Source organism: Nymphaea colorata, chromosome 10, assembly GCF_008831285.2.
Source record: "Nymphaea colorata isolate Beijing-Zhang1983 chromosome 10, ASM883128v2, whole genome shotgun sequence".
NCBI lineage: Eukaryota > Viridiplantae > Streptophyta > Magnoliopsida > Nymphaeales > Nymphaeaceae > Nymphaea > Nymphaea colorata.
The window spans coordinates 16,870,809-16,892,108 of record NC_045147.1 but is presented as its reverse complement, the minus strand read 5'-3'; the positions used below and the strand labels follow the sequence as shown (position 1 = coordinate 16,892,108).

The 21,300-nt window shown below is 38.0% G+C and overlaps 1 protein-coding gene across 1 annotated transcript; it reads right to left on the bottom strand.

The window, feature by feature from the left end:
* Positions 1 to 6: 6 nt before the first annotated feature.
* On the bottom strand, positions 7 to 14,910 carry LOC116261906 (potassium channel KOR1-like). Its single transcript, XM_050080141.1, has 14 exons — positions 14,822 to 14,910; positions 13,736 to 13,950; positions 9,561 to 9,785; positions 8,395 to 8,458; positions 6,544 to 6,883; positions 5,924 to 6,219; positions 5,186 to 5,266; positions 4,703 to 4,801; positions 3,997 to 4,218; positions 2,848 to 3,036; positions 2,623 to 2,698; positions 2,249 to 2,543; positions 1,249 to 1,370; positions 7 to 346 (listed from the first exon to the last, which is right to left on the bottom strand). The coding sequence occupies exons 2-14, from the start codon at positions 13,927 to 13,929 to the stop codon at positions 90 to 92; spliced, it is 2,460 nt and encodes an 819-aa protein (XP_049936098.1). The 5' UTR covers positions 13,930 to 13,950; positions 14,822 to 14,910; the 3' UTR covers positions 7 to 89.
* Between the last annotated feature and the right edge of the window lie 6,390 nt (positions 14,911 to 21,300).

Genomic DNA, 21,300 nt, shown 5'->3' with positions numbered 1-21,300 from the left:
TGCACAACAATAGTAAATGTGATTCAATTATTAAATAAATTGTACAAACATGTATGGCTGAACATATGTAATTACGTTTCGCAATCAAATTATGATCTCCATGTATCATTGGCACCATTATTAACCAAATACAACCTTTGACCATCAGAAATCATGTCCAATTCGAGGATCTTCCCAGCATCTTCAGACAAGAGACTTGAAGCAGAATAATTGAGTTTTTCTGAAGCAGACTCTATTAGCTCCCCAAGAGTATCGGGTATCCACATCACAATTCCTTCCCTTCTCTTCTCTTTTGGAGCCCACGGGTGGAAAGGTAGGATGGTGCACTTCTTCCGCAAATGCTTATCTGCAGTTTGATGGTTTTGTGATTTAAAGTTACTTGTTAGTGGATATTCAAGAATCCAGAGAAGGGATGTAACGAAGACTGCGGGATGGCACAAAATATCCCAAAATTGAACATAGGACTGCAACATGGTATCTCTCAAAAGGACATTATTTTCATATTCAAAAGTTAAAAAAAAAAAAATCAAAGATTTCGACAACTGTGATATGGAAGGGAGGGGACAGTTCAGGAGCTTGGTATCTGTTCCGAACAATACATCAAGTAACCAATCAAATTTTGTTGCCCATACTCTCTATAAATAGCATCAAAACCAGCTTAATAAAATTTTTTCGTTTGGGAACCAGTGCAATCGTTACAAGAAGATGCCTCAGATCCATGTTTCAAGTGCTAAAGTGGAAAGATACAAGAGAAAAGTAATGGAACTCATCCTTGTTGCACGGCAAGAACATGAGGAACTCCTACCTACGTTAGGAACTTGTGGAAAACAAATATGAACCCCCTCAACCTTAAGAAGGTATCTTTGCAAACTATGAGGAAACCTCTCTCCGTAAGGCAATTCTACAATTGATAGGAATGTTCCCAATTAAGATGAGTTTCTCTGTTGTCTTTAGGGCAGTTTGATAAAACTAATCAAGCCTTGAACTTGAGATACAATTAGGATTTGACAAAAGTGAACATTTAACCATCTTTGATTGCTTTGAGCTCCAGCAAGGCCGAGCTTTGGATTAACCCTGGTAGAATTTTCTGAAAAGCACAGTAGATAATGGTTTTCGAAAGACCACAATCTTAATAAATTTTAAGTTAGGACAATGAATTTCCACATGAGGGATACAGTGTTCATTGTTGGCCTGGAGAGTTTATTGTGGTAAACTCAAGAAGCTTTCTTATGAAGTAATCGTGTTTACCTTGGACTTCTTTGGAGCAGTCCGGGAGCTGCGACAACTGGGAACTTTTGGCTGTCTCGAGTAATTTCATTATTTGTTTACTTCCACTTCTATGTGCTTCATCAATAGGAGTGTTTCCCCATCTAGAAATGAAAGAAGGAGCAACATTAAACAAAAGATTAACAAGAAGAAACGACAACAACACCCTTCCCCCCCCCCCCACCCCACCCCCCCCCAAAAAAAAAAAGGTGTCCTGCAGCAAAGGATGTTGAAGCATCTTAATGCCTAAAAAGGCAAGCAAACCATTAAAGTACATTTGAAAGCATGACTAGTAGAAATTTTGAAGATCTAGCTGAAGAGGAAATTCGCAAAGTGTACTTCCCAGATCGAGCAATTATTCTGGGAGAGATTGAGCAATCTCTGGCAGTTGGAGCTGCTTGTAGATCAGGGATATGGCCACAAGGAAAGAGGAATAACCATTTTTGTGCACTATATAAGGTATGAAATTTTGAATTCATTTGCCTTGCCGTTATCTTCCTTTTAACCAAGGTAAAAAAAAAATGTAAAATAATGTACGCTTCTTGTTATGCCGCATTTGAACTCATCATCTTCACGAGATATGGAATAGGACAAGAATGTTTGGCTCAAAAATCCTTTGATCAATATTTAGTATTAAAAACACCAAAAAAGTTCCAATATAACCAATCAAAGGTATTCATCACACAGGTAACCACTCCGTTCTAACAATTAAAGTTTCTTTTGCAAACAGTGAGGACATGAATTAGCACTGTTAAACGAAATCTAAACCTATTTTCACAATACCTAGCGCCATTTTACCGTTAGCTATGGCACACAAGATGACGAGTATATGCAAGGCGACAAAAAGCAAATAAGCTTAAGCATCAAACGAGAACATGAGCCACCACCAGTTCGTTTTATGCTGTTAATGGAAAGTGCACAATAAGAGTCAATAGTGGAGGAACCTTGAGGATTTATAAGAGAAAAACTGAAATAATAATACCTGTCCTTCAGAAGCACATCTGCTCCAGCCCCCAATAAAATTTTGACCAGCAAATTCTGTCCCTGTGCAGCGGCAACATGGAGTGGTGTTCGATAATCATAGTCTTTGGCATTTGGATCTACACCATATGATACAAGGCGCCTAATGAAATCTGAATTTCCTCTAGCAACAGCATGGCAAAGAAAACTTCCTGCATCATCAATATTTAAGGATGCTCCATTTTCTAGCAGAAACGAAGCAACTCTGTCGTGCCCATACTTGAGAGCCTCTAGAAGTGGTGTGTTTCCAAAATTATCTGTTAAAATTATCAGTTGAAATGGAAGTCAAATCAGGCTTTAAGATTTAAATTCTCCTACATGTAGTAACAATTTTACCCTTCAGGTTGATGTCGACTCCTTCCTGAATGAGGAATGCAGTTATGTCATCATAGCCTTTTGATGCTGCTAGGTGCTGAAAAGCAAAAGGTAGCCGGTGTAAATTAAACTAAGATATTAAGCTAACATGTTAGCCAAAAGCTAAAGATTGATTAATGTCTTTGCGTTTTAAAACAAGAAAACTAACTAGAAAATGCTGTAGAGAGACAGATTAAATTGTGGTACCAGAGCTGAACGTCCATCATAATCTGTCTTATTGGGATCTGCTCCAGCTCGAATTAACGCCTTCAATTGGTGTAGATCTCCATGGAAGGCAGAACTATTTAATCTTAAAGCAATTTCAGCTTCTTTCTTCTCAATGTGAAACGTAATGTCTGATTCCAATTGCTTTAACCGAACATTTGACTCCTTCACCTGCCAGTATGCAGATTTGGTTAATTCAAGTCTCCGACATGCACAGTATGAAATATTAGTGACAGTTAAAAGATCGATAAAAGGAACCTATTCCAATAGAGAGGGAAAAAACTAAGTAAAGAAACAAAAGCAACAAACAAAGCAAAATGGGCTGCTCTGAACAAGAAGAGGAAATAGTGCTAGAACAGGGTGCCAAATAAACAACTATCCAATGGACATTACCAGGTTACGTTAAGAGATATACCCCAGCTATTGAACCTTGACCTCCTTCCACTAGAAAGCCTTCAGTAGCCCCTTAGGTACACGGAGACATGGCTGCTATTTTAATGAATTTGATGCACGGTGGGGCAATACGTATTCTTATTTCTGTAATTTTGCACACTACCATGTAGGCTACGTCTCTTTCTTTGGAACTCTTAAAACTTTCAGCCCAACTGTTCGGGTAATTAGCCTCAACGAAGTAGCATGTCACCCAAACATTTGTTTTCATTTTAACCATTCTCTTATGGCCTGTTCTGCAGGTGGATGATTTCCTGGTGAAGCAAAAAATGTTGGAAGATTTTCCTGTGAGAACCAGTAACTTCTAAATGCAGAATGTTGGATTCTGCCAGCTTCTTCGTAAATCTCAGTCCAGATTTTTGGGATACAATGTCAGCAACTGAATTTTTCAGGTTTCTGACAAAGAATCCAGAGCTCAAGTATTGAACTCAAGTCCCCTCAATATGAAGCTTAGAGCTATCCTACCTAGCCAGCTGTCTGAAACTCTTCTGAGCATGATAGAAGGGTTGGTCAAATTTCACGCAATTTTTCAATGCCATATTTCAAGAAATCCTCATCTTGAATCATTGACATCTCCACCAATACATCAAATGGGAAGTAAGCTAGACAAGTCTCCATATTGACAAAAACAATCGTACTTATATGCTTTAGTTTCAGGTGTGCAGTGAGCAAAATATCTACCTGAAGAAGGTTATTTAGGATTGTCCGCCCATCTACAAAGTATACTTGCAGGATATTTGTAAATGACTGTTTGTCAAGCCTCAAAAGTCTGCATAATTCACAAACACGGACTGTGTAGGGTTGAGGGATATGGCAGAGAACAGCAACTTCACCGAATGAACAATTAGGTTCAAGCTGCAAAATAGTTTCCTCCAAACCATCTTCTCCTATGCCTATTTCCTCCTGTACAAGAAAGTCAAGTAAATTACAAGTCTTTAAGGTAAGATTTAGCTAACAAGCTAAATAGTCTAGAAGAAAACAGGAGTTTGGGATAATGCTGTAAATTACTCAGATATTTCAGTTCCAATGAAGTTGTGTTCAAGTAAAACTATGCAAGAAATACTGTCTTCAAGCACATGATGTTATACTTTAGAAGTTAGAACTTGATATAGAAAAGCATTTGTTAGTTCAAAGTCGAGAAACCAAAACCCATTGAATTTCTATTAATATGCAAGGTTCTCACGATCGTGACAGGATGAGAGCAATGAAAGACAGAAAAGAAAAAGTTATGAAATAAAATATTTTTGTCAGAATCCACAAGGAGTAAGATGATTTCTCAAATAGTTTAAACTTTAAAGAGGAAAACTGGAGCTCAGTTTTATTGAACAAAGAGATGACATGGAACCGGAACACTAGGAATAAATGGATGATAAGATTGAACTATTACCAGCATTCCATGACAAACAAAATAAAGCTGGTCAACAGCATTCCCCTGCTCCATTATCACTTCCCCAGGAAGGAAAAATTCCTCATGTAGTCGAGCTACCTGATACATTACCAAAACTGGTATGAGAGAAGCCACATTAAGAAGCTTACTATCAGACACTAATAAACAAAGAGTGGATGCAACAAATTGGCAAGAAAAAGAAAGGGGTCTACAGACATATATATGAGGAAACAAGTTTCTGCGGTTTCAGGATAAGGCCAATGCCTCATCAAATTTATGACACTCATTAAAGGACAAGACACATTAAAAGGCCTACAATCATCACCATTATGACATAGGATATTGTTGCAGAGGATACTTTTCATGTGCCGTGCATGCATACTTGCATGTACGTACTTCTATGTATATGTATAACCATGCGCACGCTCCAAAGGTCCTTAATGAAGTGATAAATTTTGGTAATTAAGAATATATGCAACTTACTATTTGATTAACAAACTCAGAGCTGCATCCTTTGAATAGAGGAACATTTTCAATCACTGAACTATATAAATTCTGTGAGATCTGCAAAAAGAAAATCTTATCAACAGAACTTTATGGTCCATAAATGACAATAATGAATACAACGAAGAATTTGGAGAATATGCAGCAAGACTATTCCAAAGGAGTTACTCATAGATTCGGTTGTTTCATATATTAGACAAAAAAAATCTAAAAGTAACACGGATAATTAAGATTCTAAGCAACAGGAGTCAAGCTAACAGGATCATAGTGGAGCAAGATGTCAAAAGAAAAATCTTCAGATCAATAATACAGTTCTGGAAAAAATAAAGCGTCTCTAGTAGTTACCTATTGTCAATGTTATGGTTTATGTTTTGAAAAAACACCTTCATGAAATATGTCACGGATGTTAGATCTTTATTTTCATAATCTCATGATCTTTTTCCTGATCCAATGACTAGAGAAGTCCAGCCAGGAACCAAGCAGCTAAAGCACAAGTAGATATAAATTTGCAGTACAACATCCTACAGAGAAACGAAACTGGTGCTAGTTGTTTGTTTATAACTGCATTTTTATGATCATGAAGAGATCAGGGTCAAGATAAGAGAAAAATGCTGGCAATAGAGAACCGACTACCCAATAAAATTTAAAATTCCAAGAAATAAGGCAATCGTACAGAATACATGTTGAGTAAAAGCTCATTCGACATATTCCTACTACCTTAGCACGTATAGAGACTGGAATGTCCTGAAGAACGGCTGCCTCTGTATAACTACTTTCATACTGTAGGCGGACGTGACCTTTTATCTGGTCACGGATCTCCTTGCCAAGTTTGTTTCTGTTCATGTATTTGATTAGGTCTGTCATTTTATCTCTAAATCTTTCTGTTTTCGAACCTTTCACAATTAGGGCAGTCATGTTACCAATGAGATAAGCACCAAGGATCATGTCAAAAGAAACGAATATCATGATGAATATCATTTCTCTGGTATTGACTGCATGTATGTCTCCATAACCTGCAATTATTCATGTACACCAGTAAGAAGATGCATGTCCTCGTCGGAAGCAACTCGGAAGTGCATAATAAAAAAAAAGAAAGGAAGGACGCGGAATCCATAACTTTTAACAGGTTCACTCAGAACAAAATACAAATTAAAGACGGGCACTTCGATGTCAAGAAATCTGGTTATCAAACCTGTCTTAACAAAGACATTGGCTTTGTGTGTTTGTGTCAGAGAGAGAGAGAGAGAGAGCGGTTTGATGGCACAGAAGCCCACAAGAATATAAATATGAGGACAGCTTTAGCATATGAAAGTTAAACGAGGCAAGAAGATAATTACCTACTGTCGCCATGGTGACGATGGCGAAGTAAAGTGATGTCATGTATCGTTTTGTCAGATCTATTTCTCGGAAATTCTCATAGCTAAAGTTGCCCAACTTTAAGCTTCCAATCCATGTATAACTCTCTTGTGATGCTGGTAGAGTGGTGGCTAGATAGTAAAAGATGCAGGCAGCCGTATGTGTGCAGTAAAGCTCCACAACAAGAAGTTTCACTATCCTTGTGAACAGGTAGTTGATGCGTATGTCCTTCTCTAGCTTCTGGAAGAAATTAGTCACTTTACATATTCGACTTAGCCTGAGCCATACCAGATATCTCACTTCTTCTCTTCTCCCATAGGCCTAGTTAAAAGAAATTGTTTAGTGCACTGACTTATAATCTGTTTTTACTATGGAATATTTGGAAAAGGCATGCCTAATAACCAGAAGAAAGAACTAACAAAAGATAATAATCTTTATGACAGGTTGGAGGTTGAAGAACACAAGTGCCATGCTTTAATAGGAGAAAAGAGAAGGCACATCATGTTGCAAGAAATGCAATATTACTTCTGCCGGACCTACTTCACGCGAGTCGGTTGACAGAAATTTCAATTTCCGACTGGGGGGCAGACCCTTCAAAAAATCAATACAACATATAAACAAGTTACTAACTAAACAAATGGTTATGGGACACTAATATGGACACGAGTACTTCGTGTGGGTCTGTGTCCACACAAACCTACATGTGCCCCCACCATCGTGTCCTCAGTGAATTTGACGAAAGCATCAAGAAATGCCTTCCTCGTTTGTAGCCATGCGTACAAGAAGGTCACTCAAGTAACCAACAAGAAGATCAATCAAGACCGTATAGAAACTTGAAATCATATGAACACATTTCAAGATTTGTCAAGTGCTTGTAGTGTTGGTGCATGCCCTCTTAGATCTGTCTTGGCAAATGAGCAGCTTACGAAGACAAAAACACTAGTAATGACTAATGAGTGACGCATGTATATTAAAAAACAGATCAATTATGAAGCATTTCGTCATACATTTAATTTTCTTGACGTGAAACTAACTTTTACTGTCCAACTGTCAACCGTCAAAGAAGAGTTTATTGAATTTTACCATTGTCATATGAAAAAGGTTAAAAGCTTTGTAAGTTAAGAAAACGAAATAACATTTTTTTCATGAAAGAAGTACGGAACAAAGTTTTTACATGTACCAACATGACAAAATATACATCGAGGCTACTAATTTGTCGGCGAAACTGGGGCTTGTAAAAGGAGAATTGTGAGGCCTTTCCTCAAGTTAAAGCATAAAAATATGGCTCTAATTGAAAATTTTCAGTCTCTCAATCTAAACATTACAAAAGAGTGGTTAACTACATCAGCGAAATAGCAAAAACATGGCCATATTAACACTGAAAAGTTTTAGCTACCATTCGGACGCGGCCAATATTGTTGCATAAACACTTGATTTGTCACTCTCAATTCAATAGTCATATATTGGAGATCTTAAAAAACCTTGGTAATCCATCTATATATTATTCTTTTTAAGTGCAAATTGAAGCCGTTAACTCATTGCAACTGGTATTCAAATGAAATTTGACACTTAGACTTGAAGTCTAATATACCCAAATGCACACCATTTCCACATGCGGACCACAGCATGTCATGTGTGCAGCAATATTTGAAAGCAGTCTCATGTTGAAGATCTTTAAAAATGCTGGAGTTTATATGCTTTTGTTTGATTTATACTGTCAAGTTCTTGGTTCATAGCTTTTTTTTTTTAGGTTCAAATGAAATGCCGCCGCAGGATAGCTTGAGATCACCCATACTACACACTAATTAGTCCAATTTGGTGAAGGAGCGTACCTTGTAAACAGCGTCCCATGGCACGCAACCAAGAATATCGACCAGGAATCCAGATTTCAGGTACCTTCAAATGCAGGACAAATATATGTTTGTTATAATCTTGCCTATACAAACTGATGCATCTTTAGGTGACAGTTTCTTGACCATCATATCCTGTAAATTCTACCAGTATGCATAATATTGGCTCCTCACTGGAGCCTGTACATAGGAATCTATTGCAGTTCTGCTTGAATCGGCGGATTTCTTTTGTAATGAACACAGCCTTTTTAAAAACTTGATGTAAGTGAAAAAAAAAATAGAAATAATATCCAGGTAAGCATGCAAATGCCTTGGAGGATATAGCCTTTACCGGATTCTACTTGATCAGATCACATGCAACCGGGTTCAGATTCACACTTGGATTCTGGTCCTATTTTTCCAAAACGATTTCATATCTGACTAGCAAAAGAACTAACATTCATATATGTAATCCTCCCAATTGAATATTAGGCTTGGATTCGGATTCAAATATGAAACTGTCTACTAATCCGAGTCTGGGATCTGGATTTCTTTACCAAATCCAAATAATGGACTTGAAATTGGATCTATAATCAGATATATTGAATCCATTTCCATCCCTAGGTTCAGCCGATTTGTGGTGGCCCCGAGAGTCCCTTTCAGCAAAATACGGGAGACGAACAATGTCATTATTGTCAGAATCATAACCTAAATAACATCCCAGAGTTTTTGATTTAAAGGGTAAAGTTTTTACCGGTATAATACGGTGAGCTTGAAAAATATAAAAAAAATACAGTAAATTTTTAAATTTTTTAAAAAATTAAAAATAAAGAAAAAAAATAAAATAAGTGAAAAACTAATAACACAAACGTAGATTTGAAACAAATAAAAAATAAAAAACAAAAAACATGGGTTTAAAAAACTGAAAAAAGTGAAAACACGTTTTTTTTTCATTTTGAACGTTTTTTTAAAAAATGCATTTTTTAATTTTTAAACTGCCATTTAATTTATTACGTTTTTTTGTATTTTTTTTTCAAAAAAACGAGTTTTATGTGACTATAATATATGAACACCATGGAAAAAAGTCAAGTGACAAGATCAAGATTTGGTTCGGGGTTTTCACAAATCACAACTAACGGTGCGAGAAAAAAGAAAGTTAAGCAGCGCACCTGATGGCGATGCTTCTTCTCTTGTAGACCATTCTATATGTTTGGGCATCCCTGTAGGCGACGAAGAAATGAAGGAAGACGTCGATGAGGAAGACGGCCTGGGTGGCGATGCTGAGAAAAGCTAGGCTGTCGGGAAGCCCCCTGAAGAAGCCAAACTCAAAAGGAGTGAAGAAGGAAGAGTAGACCGCCCACAAGATGATGAACCGAGCCCATGCCTGGTACCACCTGCAACAAAGTCCAAGGACGTCGCCTATAATAAGTGAGCTGCTACCACAAACTCAATGTCTATAGCAAATTTATACCTGAAAGAATCTTGCATTTCTTCATCTTTCCTTTATTAAGCGGTAACAAGAAAAAGCCATTGAGTTTAATAAAAAATCATTACTATCGCTTGGCAATAAAGAGGTAGATATTTAGAAACGTAAAATACATAAAGATTTTGAACATTCAATGGAAAAAGGGAGAGATATGATATGTTGGCCCTTGCTCATTTAATGTTGTTTCGACTTTGTTGTATGAGTCCATATTTTGTGAACACATGGACATGGACCGCTATGTGTTTCACAGTCGGAATTATGCTTACGAAACATTTACCTGTACATTTAACTGCTACCAAGTAGCTAGCCAGTTTTTTAAGACCATAAAAGTAAGTTTCAATTCGGCACCTTTCATTTTTTTTTATTTGACAAACTTATAATCCCTTTCAACTAGGCTGAAAAACAAAATTATATATTAAAAAAAAAGGAACCCTCTTAATCAAACTTCTAAATTTCGACAAAATAACTTTGATTCCTTTACGCACATGTTTTGCTTATACCCTGGTCACCTTCGGGAACACTGCGAAGTTTTAAATTGCTCTTGTGCAAGGATCGTAGCTGAATGAATCAAGCGTCGATGACTAAGTTGCACTATGACGTAGTTATTTGTGTCTGCTCGACGTTGGCTGTGGACGCAAATAGTAATAAGACATTCTTTTTTAATAGTTCAAAGGGAAAAAGTTTCATTACTCGCCACGCATTGGCTGACTTCTAGCTAGTAAAACACTTGAAGTCCTCAAAATTTAGAACTTAGAGAGAAACTTACATTTTCTATGAAAAAGTCCAAGGCGTATCTAACTTGTAGCAAATGTAAATAAATCTCTAAGTTATTGCAGCCAAAAGGCCGATTTCCTTTAAAAGGAAAAGGGACAAAAAGAAAGGAAAGATCAGCCATAACTTTAAACTAAAAGAATATTCACGATAAAAAAGAACGCACCTGCTTGCGTCGTTTTAAATTGAAATGAATACATTTACCCCCAAAAAAGGTTGTTCTAAACTAATGACGACGAAACAATTTATGTTCTTAACTAAGATAGTTTTGCCACGACCAAAGTAGTCGATCCATCTTCCACTTTTCGAAAAGACGAAGGGCGGATGAAGCTCGTGGTTACGTAAATAGGTGAAGACGTGACCCCAAGGGGTTGGCGCGACCACGCTAAGGTGGCTGGTCGTGGGTCAGCCTGGCTTTTTTGAGGCTAATGCTCGCCATGCTCGTCTAGTTAGAAGGTTGTAGAGATTCAAATGGTTTTTCGGGTAGGTGAGAGGTTATTCACCACCTGGATGAAGGCTTTTTTATTTCCCAATTCTTGTCTTATGAAATTGTTATCGGGATTCAAACGGTTTTTTTAGTGAGCAAAAGTTTATCCATCACTCGGATGAGGCCTCAAGTCCCTCCTCCATTCTCGGTGTTTCTGGAGTGTTGGACTGCGTCGAGGTTGAGTCGAGGTCGAGTAAGTGACAGCTACCTTCAATTTAATAGATGCAACATATGTTTGGGAAAATAACACTCACGAGAATCGAAAACAAGCACATAGTGATAATACTCACTAGAATCGGAAACAAGAACATAGTGATAACAAATCGAAAACAAGAACATAGTGTCTCCCATTATAACAAGCTATGCTACCGCTTAAAACGATTCAAACGATTTTCACTTTAAAGGTTTATATATTCGTTGAAAGTCTTCCACCTAAACCACGGTTCGTTATAAAAATAATTAAATCAGGTCGCATCAGCTGCTGACATGAACATTGAAACGCGGGTTATAAACACGGTTAGGGTTCAGGTCAAATGCGATTAAATAATGAAACATTAGCTAGTCAGTCGCTGAGTCCGGTTGGAATTCACCGGCAAAATAAAATGCACAATAAAAAACAAGACATTGCACGTCATGATGTCGGGAAGTAGAGAATAGAAAACAGACAGATCGTATTAAATCCACGTGAGCGTGAGGCTGATGACTCGTTGTAAGTTCATGTATGGAATCTTGTTGTAACAAGTTGGCCGTTGCAGAAATACCAACATGACTTGTACAACCATGGGGGCACAAATCTCAAGGGGCCTCACAATGAAGGAAACGAAGCTGCCCATGGTTTAAACGGCAACTGAGCTTGCAAAGAGCCAGGACACGTAATGGCGGGAGATCAAACGCTCACCTTCAACGTCACGGGTTGGTATGAAATAGACACAGCAAACGGGCGGAAGCTGACGCCGGCCAGCTTCCCTTACGCTTGAAGAAAAAGACCACTTAAAAGTATCTGAGACTCCAGTGTAAACAATAGTTACATACACAAGGACAGACCCAGAGGACTATACGTCCCTTTTTTTCTCATCTTGCCTCCCCCGATTCTCTCCCTCTCTATCTCTCTCCCTCCTGATGCCCTCCCCGGACCCTTCCCTTGCCGGCCACCCCGCTTTAATAAGATACGGTTGGCCTATTACATATAAGAAGTTGAAGGACTATTAAAATCTCGTATGTAGTCCATTGTGGTGATAGTCTGACAGAGCAAAAAATGGATTAACATCTGACAGACTTATCATCATATCTGTCTAACCAGTTATTGCTTTATGTTCATAATATTTGATTGACTTCAAATCTACATATGCAAAAAAAAAATCTACGCATTTTTTCATGCAATTGGATTCGGTTGCTGGCCAAAAATTTGTACAAAACATATACAAAAGTGAAACGTTTTCTGATTAACCAATCAATGTGATTTTTTTTTTTGGTTTAAATGTGACTACTTTAACGTGGATTTGAATCAAATACTGATTTATATCTGTTGAATCAAGTCGGCCTTTTATTTGATCTTTATAAGATGAGTTCTTTGGCTTATTATGTAAAGGGTGATCTCTATTGAAATTTGTAGCTTGCACTGGCCAAGCCATCATTCGTGGCCTGCCTTACCACCCTACATCCATGGGTCATAACTAAATATAGCCGACCATGATTTGTGTTCAGTCCCCACCCCGAATCTCATTTGTTGGAAAATGATAAAAACGAAATGTGAAAATATTGTCGGTGGTTAGCACCTCGGTGAAGTGGGACGCCGTTTGGTGGCGATGGGATGTAACAAACGCAATATATACAATGCGACGTTGAGACTCCGAGACAGTTACTGCATTTCTCAACGTTTGCATCAGCTATGGTAAAGGATGACAGCGCCTCAATTCCAAACCCATACCTTCGTTTGCTTCACACCTCATTTTCTGTCCATCAATCAACTAACAATATTGATCAACTTCAGTGGCAATTTCATAAGCTCAAACACGTCCTTCATGCGAATGAATGATGGGAACTCTCTCTCTCTCTCTCTCTCTATATATATATATATATATATATATATATATATATATATATATATATATAGAGAGAGAGAGAGAGAGAGAGAGAGTTCCCATCATTCATTCGCATGAAGGACGTGTATACATATGTATAATGCCATTGGCCAGATGACTTTTTATATTTAAAATGCTAAAAAACATCGCAAGTGGTACATCTCATGTCTAAAACCATAACCAATGAATTGTCATTACGAAATACACAATTTTTTGGATAGTTTTTAGCATCACAAGATTTTTTTTAAAAAAAAGTCATCCAGTCATGGTTTTTGTGTAGCTGACTTCAATTCCTATATATATATATATATATATATATATATATATATATATATATATATTCTTGAATAACAGTAACTTGTAAAAGTTGTTCGTTAGATTTTACAAACTCTGCAAGTACCAAGTTCTACTGAAATCTGATTATTTATGTTTCCAAGTGATTCTAATTTAGAGGCTTTGCATGAGAGAGAGAGAGAGAGAGAGAGAGAGAGAGAGAGAGAGAGAGAGAGAGAGAAAAACCAGTTATCCGGGCGGATGACGAAGCTTGTGCACCCTCTCAAGCCTCTGAGAACGTACTGGCTGCTGCTGAACCGGCGGTCCCGATCCAGACCAAGCTGGATTGACAACAAATTAAACCGGCTCGTTCGAGATGATTTGAGCCTCTCGCTCACCTCCTCCACCTCGAACTCGTCAGGACACTCCTCCTGCCCCATCCCAGATCGCCACACTCGATCCTGCGCAGTTCAAAGATTCCGTATCAGGATCAATTCCAATTCCATGAGCGGGAACGAAGGTATTTCGGCATCCAGGGAATATTTGGAACAAATTTGAAAAGAAGCGAAATTCGATCGGGAAGCACGGGACAACCAAAAATCACGTTTCAATCGCCTAAAAAAATGGCCGATACTTGGAATCCGAAAGTTTCAGTACCGTGGAACTTGCAGTTGTACTGATAATGGATTGTTCTTTACTCTTCGATTCCTTCAATTAGGCTTCAAAAAGAGAAAAACTGATAAAGTTGACTAAAACCTTGAAGTTTCTGGAGATTAATTTCCCAAATTCCAGAATCAAGCGGCTGGGCAAATCGGAATGTAGTTATCTAAATTTTCTTCTAGTCTCAAAAATATATATTTCAAAATTTTAGCGTCTGCGAAGTGATCAAGATAGTACAGAGGCATGCTCCTCCTATAAGGATCTGACAATACAACTTTCACAGCGTAAACTTCTTTCGAACTTCTACAAAATGTAGAATTTATGCATGGATTTCTTTTAAGCAACTGGATTGCATTCACGCGGTGACAATTTTAGAGAATACATTTGAAAATTAGCTCCTAAATTCTAACTGCAAGAACAAGAATGCAACTAAGGACGTACAACTCAATCCACCGACTGATTTGAGCATCAGAATCACTAAACAAACAGAAAAGAATCTTGCGGATGCTGAAAAAAGAAAGCGGATCAGAGCCGGGGCTAAGAGGCTGAAGAAAAGAAAAAAGAAAGGAGGAGTTTTCCTCAATGGAAATCAAGCATGTCCTTGTTTTCACAATCGGAAAGAAGATTAAAGACAACCGAGAGCGCCACGACTCACCAGAAGCTTCAATTTACCTTTTAGCTCGATCTTCGTTTCCCGTCGTTCTGGTCCACCTCGTTCTTGCTTTCAGAATCACCAAGATGAACGGATCAGCGGCAGCAGAAGTAGAACGTAGAACCGCTCTTTCTCAGTTTCTCTCTCCGGCCAATCGGCTATCTGCATAAGCCGGTAGAAACAACACAGTTGTCAAGAGCTTTCAGAAAGAGCGTGCTACGGCGAATGCCCTTTTATAGTGCAAGCCAGGGAGCGCAATTAAAAAGGTTACGTCTCTCACACACGCATAATGACATTGTTAAATAAATATAATAATGACATAACTAAATAAATATAGTAATATAGTGATTTTTTTTTTTGTTTAAGAATTAGAACGGGACCATTTTGAACAGGAATCTTGGTGGACCGCAATGCACTATGATCCCGCATGCTACCGGACCCGGCCATCTGAATAGCCTATTAAAAATATTGACACTGTGAAGGCGAAAATTTACCAAGAAGGAGCATGTTTTACAGGGACAATGCTGAAGGTCGTTGTCAAACTTTACAAGGGCAACGTCGGAAAATCGTAAACTAAGTTGAGAGGTTATGTCATATGGGAAGGTTTGACCTTCTAACGAACTACTGGCTGTCATTTGTCAAATAGGTCAGGATGGGGCCCCACAAAAGTTTTATTTATTTTTACTACCTTTTCCATCTTGTGTTAAGCGAATTGTTTTGTAGTAGTAGTTCTTTGGTACGGGGCTTTAAGAGGGAGAATTTGACTTATTTTTCTACCATTAATCTTCTATTTTATGAGATTCAAACATCTAAAAAATGGTATCAGTTGTTTTCTTGTGATAACTTTTGTAGGTTTTTTAGTGCAAATACGACAACATTTTATGTCTCAGCGAATCTTTGAGAAACTTCCACTTAAAATAAAATATTTAGTTTTGTTGGTAATTGATAGGCACCATTGATTAGCTAATTCAACAATAGAGAATCAGAAATGGCACTTATCAAAAGTCTTTTCTCTAAACTCTATACGTAAGAGTAATTTAAAATTGCATAACAAATTAAAAATATAAACTCATAAAAGCTACCTACTAAATTCAAAGTAATTATTCTTGTTATTTGGGCAGGGCTGTTACATCGTGGGATTCATATTAATATATTAATATAGTTGTTGACTGCACTGGGGCATAGTGTAGTTGGTTGAGCTGGCGCGCCGGTAGGAGTTCAATCGTCGATTTTCATGGGTATGATACTCGTACCTTGATGGCGCTAGAATGCAGTACTTAGGGACAAAGACAAGGTAGGGCCCGCATGGGTCGTAGCCCCACCTCCAAAAAATATTTTTTTAAAATTTACATGTAAATTTTAAAAAATTTTATTTGTTTTATATAAAAATTTTGAAAAATGATATTTCAGCCATATTCAAAATTTAGAAACTTTAATTTGGCCCTCCTCATTAAAAGTTTCTGACTCCGCCCCTGACATTGCCAAGCTCAAGATGCACTATCTCCTTTTGAAACCTTCGGCGGCAAACTAAAACAATTGTTTATGTCTAATTAGATGTAGATATCAATGAAATTTGAAGATTTACGAGAATTGGTAACAAAATCCGGATATTTTATCTTTGTCCGATTACTGATTTAGAATGTTAATTTCCTTGACATCTTCTGGACTGATCCTGAATTAACTAATGGTTACAAGGTCCGCGTTTTGATCCAAACTTACATGACGTGTGAGGAGGAGCCAAAAGCGTGCACGGCCCGTTAGTAACTCCACATCATATCCGAGATGTCAATAGATTGGATTTATATTGATGAGTACGATTTATTAGATATCACTCCATCTATCGAAGGTCAAATATTTTTTATATGCAGTAATCTGCTTCGCTCGTGACGTTGGGTTCAGTAAGAAAATCACATATCAGAAGAATGTTATCCGAGTATTGATCAGATCGAGTTTTCTTATTTCTGATACTCGCACTTTGGATTAAAATCCAAACAGTAGATTGTATCCGAATTAAACCATCGATATCCCTTCTTCTTTTTCTACTCCCGACGTCACGGATCTGATGCATTAGACAGGGACCAAACACAGTGAAACAGGTCCATTTAAATCCCTTCACGGACCTATCTAAAGATGACGTTTCTGTTCCCCACATGAACCATGTGCTTATTATCTGTTCCGCCCTGGCGTCCTGTCTGTGCTAATTAAGTAAAAAATTTAATTTCTATTTCTATTTGAAGATCGACTTCTTGTTCTTCTCGTTTTTAAATTATTTTTGCTTGTAATGATAAGTTAGTCAGCGATGTCAATTATGGAGTTACATTCCAGGAATCAATTTGCCGGATACATTCTAAAAAGGATGATATCATGTAGATGTGATCTAAAGCAATGTTATCAAAATGGGTTTCTGAATCGAATAAGAAAGCTAAACGATTTATTAAATCAGATTCGTTTGTGAATCTGATTTGATTAAAGATGTGTTTTAAATTTAAATTTCTACCAGTGTATTGGCTCATGCTAATTTCTGCCATTTGTTTATATATGGACGTAAAAGCGAAACTAAATACTCTTTGTGTGTGCATTTTTAAATATATAGGCATTTCGCTTGACCACGACTCTGTGGCCTCTTGGAGTTGGAGTTTGTGTTTGCTTCAACAAGTGACTCGTTCTTAGCTAGCGGCTATGTCACGAATGCCACGGTCCCGTTTGATGACCGAAAAGCTTTGTCGCAATTCATGTCCCGTTTAATATATATGTATATAGGGTTGCTATTTGGTCTCAGGTCTTCGACTTATCACCACTCATATATATTAATATTTTAGAAATGGTTGATTCTTAGAGATATACGTTATATACGTATTATTTTGCATGCACTTTGGACAAATAGAATTTATTTCGCTGTTCTAAATGTTTATTCGATTTTTGAATAATGGTTTACTGGTCTTCCTTCGAGAGGAAGGGGCGATGCTTGAGGAGCCAAAACTCACCATGCTAGGTTTCATTGTGCTGCAGTTTATGAGAATCGAACTCATGGCACACGGGCTAAACCCTAAGCAGCTCAAGCAGCCCTACACAATTTATTTATTAAGCCTTTTTCGCTTTGTATTTGAAATGTCACATTGAGGTCTAAAATTGTGCCAAAACTTATTTATATGAAAACCGATTTAAACATCAATATTCCTTTGCATTTTCTTATCGTTAAGTAGCCGTTTTTATGTTATTCTTTTACAAACAAAAATCTTTATAAATTATTGAAACGCTTTAAAAAAGACAAAAAAAAATTACCAAATTTTGATATTTTTATAAGCGTTGAAAAATCAACAAATTTAAGTTTTTGAATGCTAGAATCTGATTTGCGCATAGAATTTCATGTGCTTTAAAAATTCGGGACATGTTTTTGTATATACACAGAAACTATTTTGTTCACATTTTCTTCTTCGGGGCAGCAGCAAGACCAGTAACCTTCGCACAGTACGGCAGCAGTCGAGTTAGTTAAAGGAGCTGACGTGGAGCCAGGTGGGAGGACTATAAATGCTCGCTAGTCAGCACCAGTGCTCATGATCTCTCTCTCTCTCTCTCTCTCTCTCTCAGGGTTGTAGGAGTGAGTTGAGGTGCGCTTCGACGTTGCGAGCCACAATTCTTAACCGCATTCATCTTCCGTGCGGTTGCTGTCCGCACCATGCCCCCGGTCCTCCGATCGAGCCGTCTTCCTCCAGAATCGTCCACGGAAACCACAAGGCCAAAGCGACGTCGCGCTACGGATAGTCATTGCAGGAAGCGAAGATCGAAGATCGCCAGACGGAGACGTTCGATCGACCTCCCAGTATGGGAAGCCCAGCCGGAGGACCCGTTAGGGCCGATTGTGTCCACTTCATGCTATTCGTCGTCGTTTCCCATGGAGTTCGGTGTTCAGAACGGAATATTCTTCCCGTTGAGCGTGCAAAGGAAGCCCCGATCGTCGTGCCGGAGGGCTTTACTGAAGAGGCTACCGAGGAGTTTTGTGAGAGAGCCGGAGGCTGCGAATTCTAGTACGTCCGGAGTGGAAATAGCTAGTGCCGACGTTTCGGCTAGGATTCACGGCGACGAGTTCAAGAATGAGTTCGGCTTGGAGAATTTTATGAAATCGACAGACGAAGCGGTCATTTCTACGGCTAAATTCGGCAATTTCGACAGAAGTTGCAGCGAAATATGCGAGGGAAGCAATAGCTTCAAGCCGGAACTAGTTTACATACCAGGACAAAACTCGACGGAAAATCCGTCGGATAACGAGAAAGATAATCTCGAAATGCGCGAGAAACTGTCTGAGACTTTTCGTGAAAAGGCTCCGGAAGCATGCGTTTCAGAATTGACTGTCGAGGCAGAAGCAGAAGGGCTCCGTCACGATCTAGCTTGCTCAGAGCAGTTCTCATGCTCCGATTATGAAAACCGAGATGGAGATAGGCCCTTCTCCAATCGTTTCCAGACAAGCGCGCTTTCGGACAGTTCGTTGCTGAGTTTCAGCGATTTCTCTCCTATCTTCTTCGAATCATCAGGAGATGAGTTCTCGGAAGGGCAAGGAGAGACTGTTCACTCTTCGGCTTGTTTTTTGCTTTTCCTTGAGTACAGGAAGGAATTTTGCAGATCAGGGAGCGAAGAGGGAAAATCCAGTACAGTTGCGGTTAAAATCGAAAACATCGACGACTTCAGAGTGAGTATCGCCTTTTCGCTCTTTCAGTTCCTACCCTAAAATCGCTATATTGTTAAAAAATTGATAGTTTCGGCATCTGAAACAATTTTAGTAAACATGAAAGGATGGCAGCTCGTTCCTTTAAAGACAACATGCGCATACCTCCTCTTTAAAGGTTTCGTTTCCAAAGATATCTAAATCATTAAACACTACGGCAATGGCTTTGCAAATTTGCGATAAATATTGAATATGAATTTCTAAGTATTTTCTTCACTTGAATGAATTCTTTTTGGGATATTCTTCGATTTGTTCTAGTGAGAAAGCCTAAGAAGTCCTTCCTATTAGAAACTTCGGCTGTTCACATCGTCAGGATTGTAATGCCGTGCGCATTGGTCGATGTCCCACTTCCACTAATGCCAGTGATGTAACATCTTATTGTCTTCATCCTTATGAGAGGCAAAACGTATCAAATAGAATTTGTAAGTAAACTTAATTAAGTCTGTATATGTTATCTCTTTCTTTTTCTAATGAAGGGCTGTAAGATCATAAGTCTGTGTCAATTCGAACGTGAAGATGGAGTTTTGAAAAAACTATATTTTAATCATCCTCCTCTTGTAGATGTTTGAAGACGACGAAGATGAACAAACCTATAGCAAACTCAGATTCAGGGAGCGGAGGCGTTCTTGTCGTCATCGTTATGTCGAACAGCAAGCAGCAACTGAACAAGACGGGGTCATTTGCAGTCAAAGATTGTCTCTAGTAAACTGGATCGTCGAGGTAAAATGCCGATCTTTTTTTTTTTTTTTTCTAATGTTTTGTTTTGCCAAGTAATTGCTTCAACCAATAGCTATTTTGTCTATAGTAATTTTTTTAGGAGTTGGTATATTGAAACATCTTCGCGACTTAGACGAACTGACAAAAGCTCATGTCACCATGAAGACACCTGAGAAATAGGTTATACCTCTTTGATTTAAACCTTCTGACTGTTCTGTCGTCTCTTATAATCCTTTCCGTTCATTTTCCTGGTCAATGGGAGGTTGACCATCGCAAGCAAAAAATTCCTCCACGACTCACGAGGACAAGATCACAAACCTTTTATCTTGGTACTTACAAAAGCTTTGTGAACTCGATGATGGGGGCAATTTTGTACACGGTTGCTTTTGTAGCATTAACTACTTTAGTGGCTTTTCAGTATTTTGTAGGAGGACGTCCTGGGTCATTTTATATGTGACTTGCCTTACGGGAAGTGCTTCAAAAGCATATGGATATGTCAGTAAAAATTATTCGAGAAATAATTGGGAAAGTCTAGAAACTGCGTTTCAATATTTTTTGCAAGTTTTTTTTTTTAATATTGCATTTCAAGGTTTGACCGTTTCTATCGCTCTCTTAGGAGGTGTTTGGGTGACACTTCAAAACCAAGTTTTACCTCCAAAATCAGGTGTTTGCATGTCATCATAACTGGATTTTGTAAAAGGAAGTGAAATGCATAGTCCCCGTTAGATTATTAAAAAACCAGGTTTTAGATGTATCACAAAAAAAAGAGGTTTCTAAAACTCATTAAAAAACTTGGCATTCATAATACCTAGTTTTTGCAAAACTGTATTAGGGAAAGGTGTCACTCAAATGCTCCCTTAATTAATAAATAGGCCAACCTTTCCCATTCCCTTCGCCTTACAATCTGCTCCCACAATTTTGATGTGTAGTTAGAAAACAATTTTTTTATTAGTTAGAATACTGCTAGTATTAAGAAAAGGCAAACAGCGTAAAACAAGAAAAGTTGAAAAAAAAAAGTAATTTCTTAACTTTGTGGAGGTTTAACTTTGTTACTGTTATAGA

Coding starts and splice junctions, on each gene's coding strand:
- LOC116261906 (XM_050080141.1), bottom strand. CDS start 13,929: ATGGGGCAGGAGGAGTGTCCTGACGAGTTCGAGGTGGAGGAGGTGAGC. Junction 6,884..8,394: donor CATGGGACGCTGTTTACAAG/GTACGCTCCTTC, acceptor TCTTTTAACTAG/GCCTATGGGAGAAGAGAAGA. Junction 1,371..2,248: donor GATGTGCTTCTGAAGGACAG/GTATTATTATTT, acceptor TTTCATTTCTAG/ATGGGGAAACACTCCTATTG.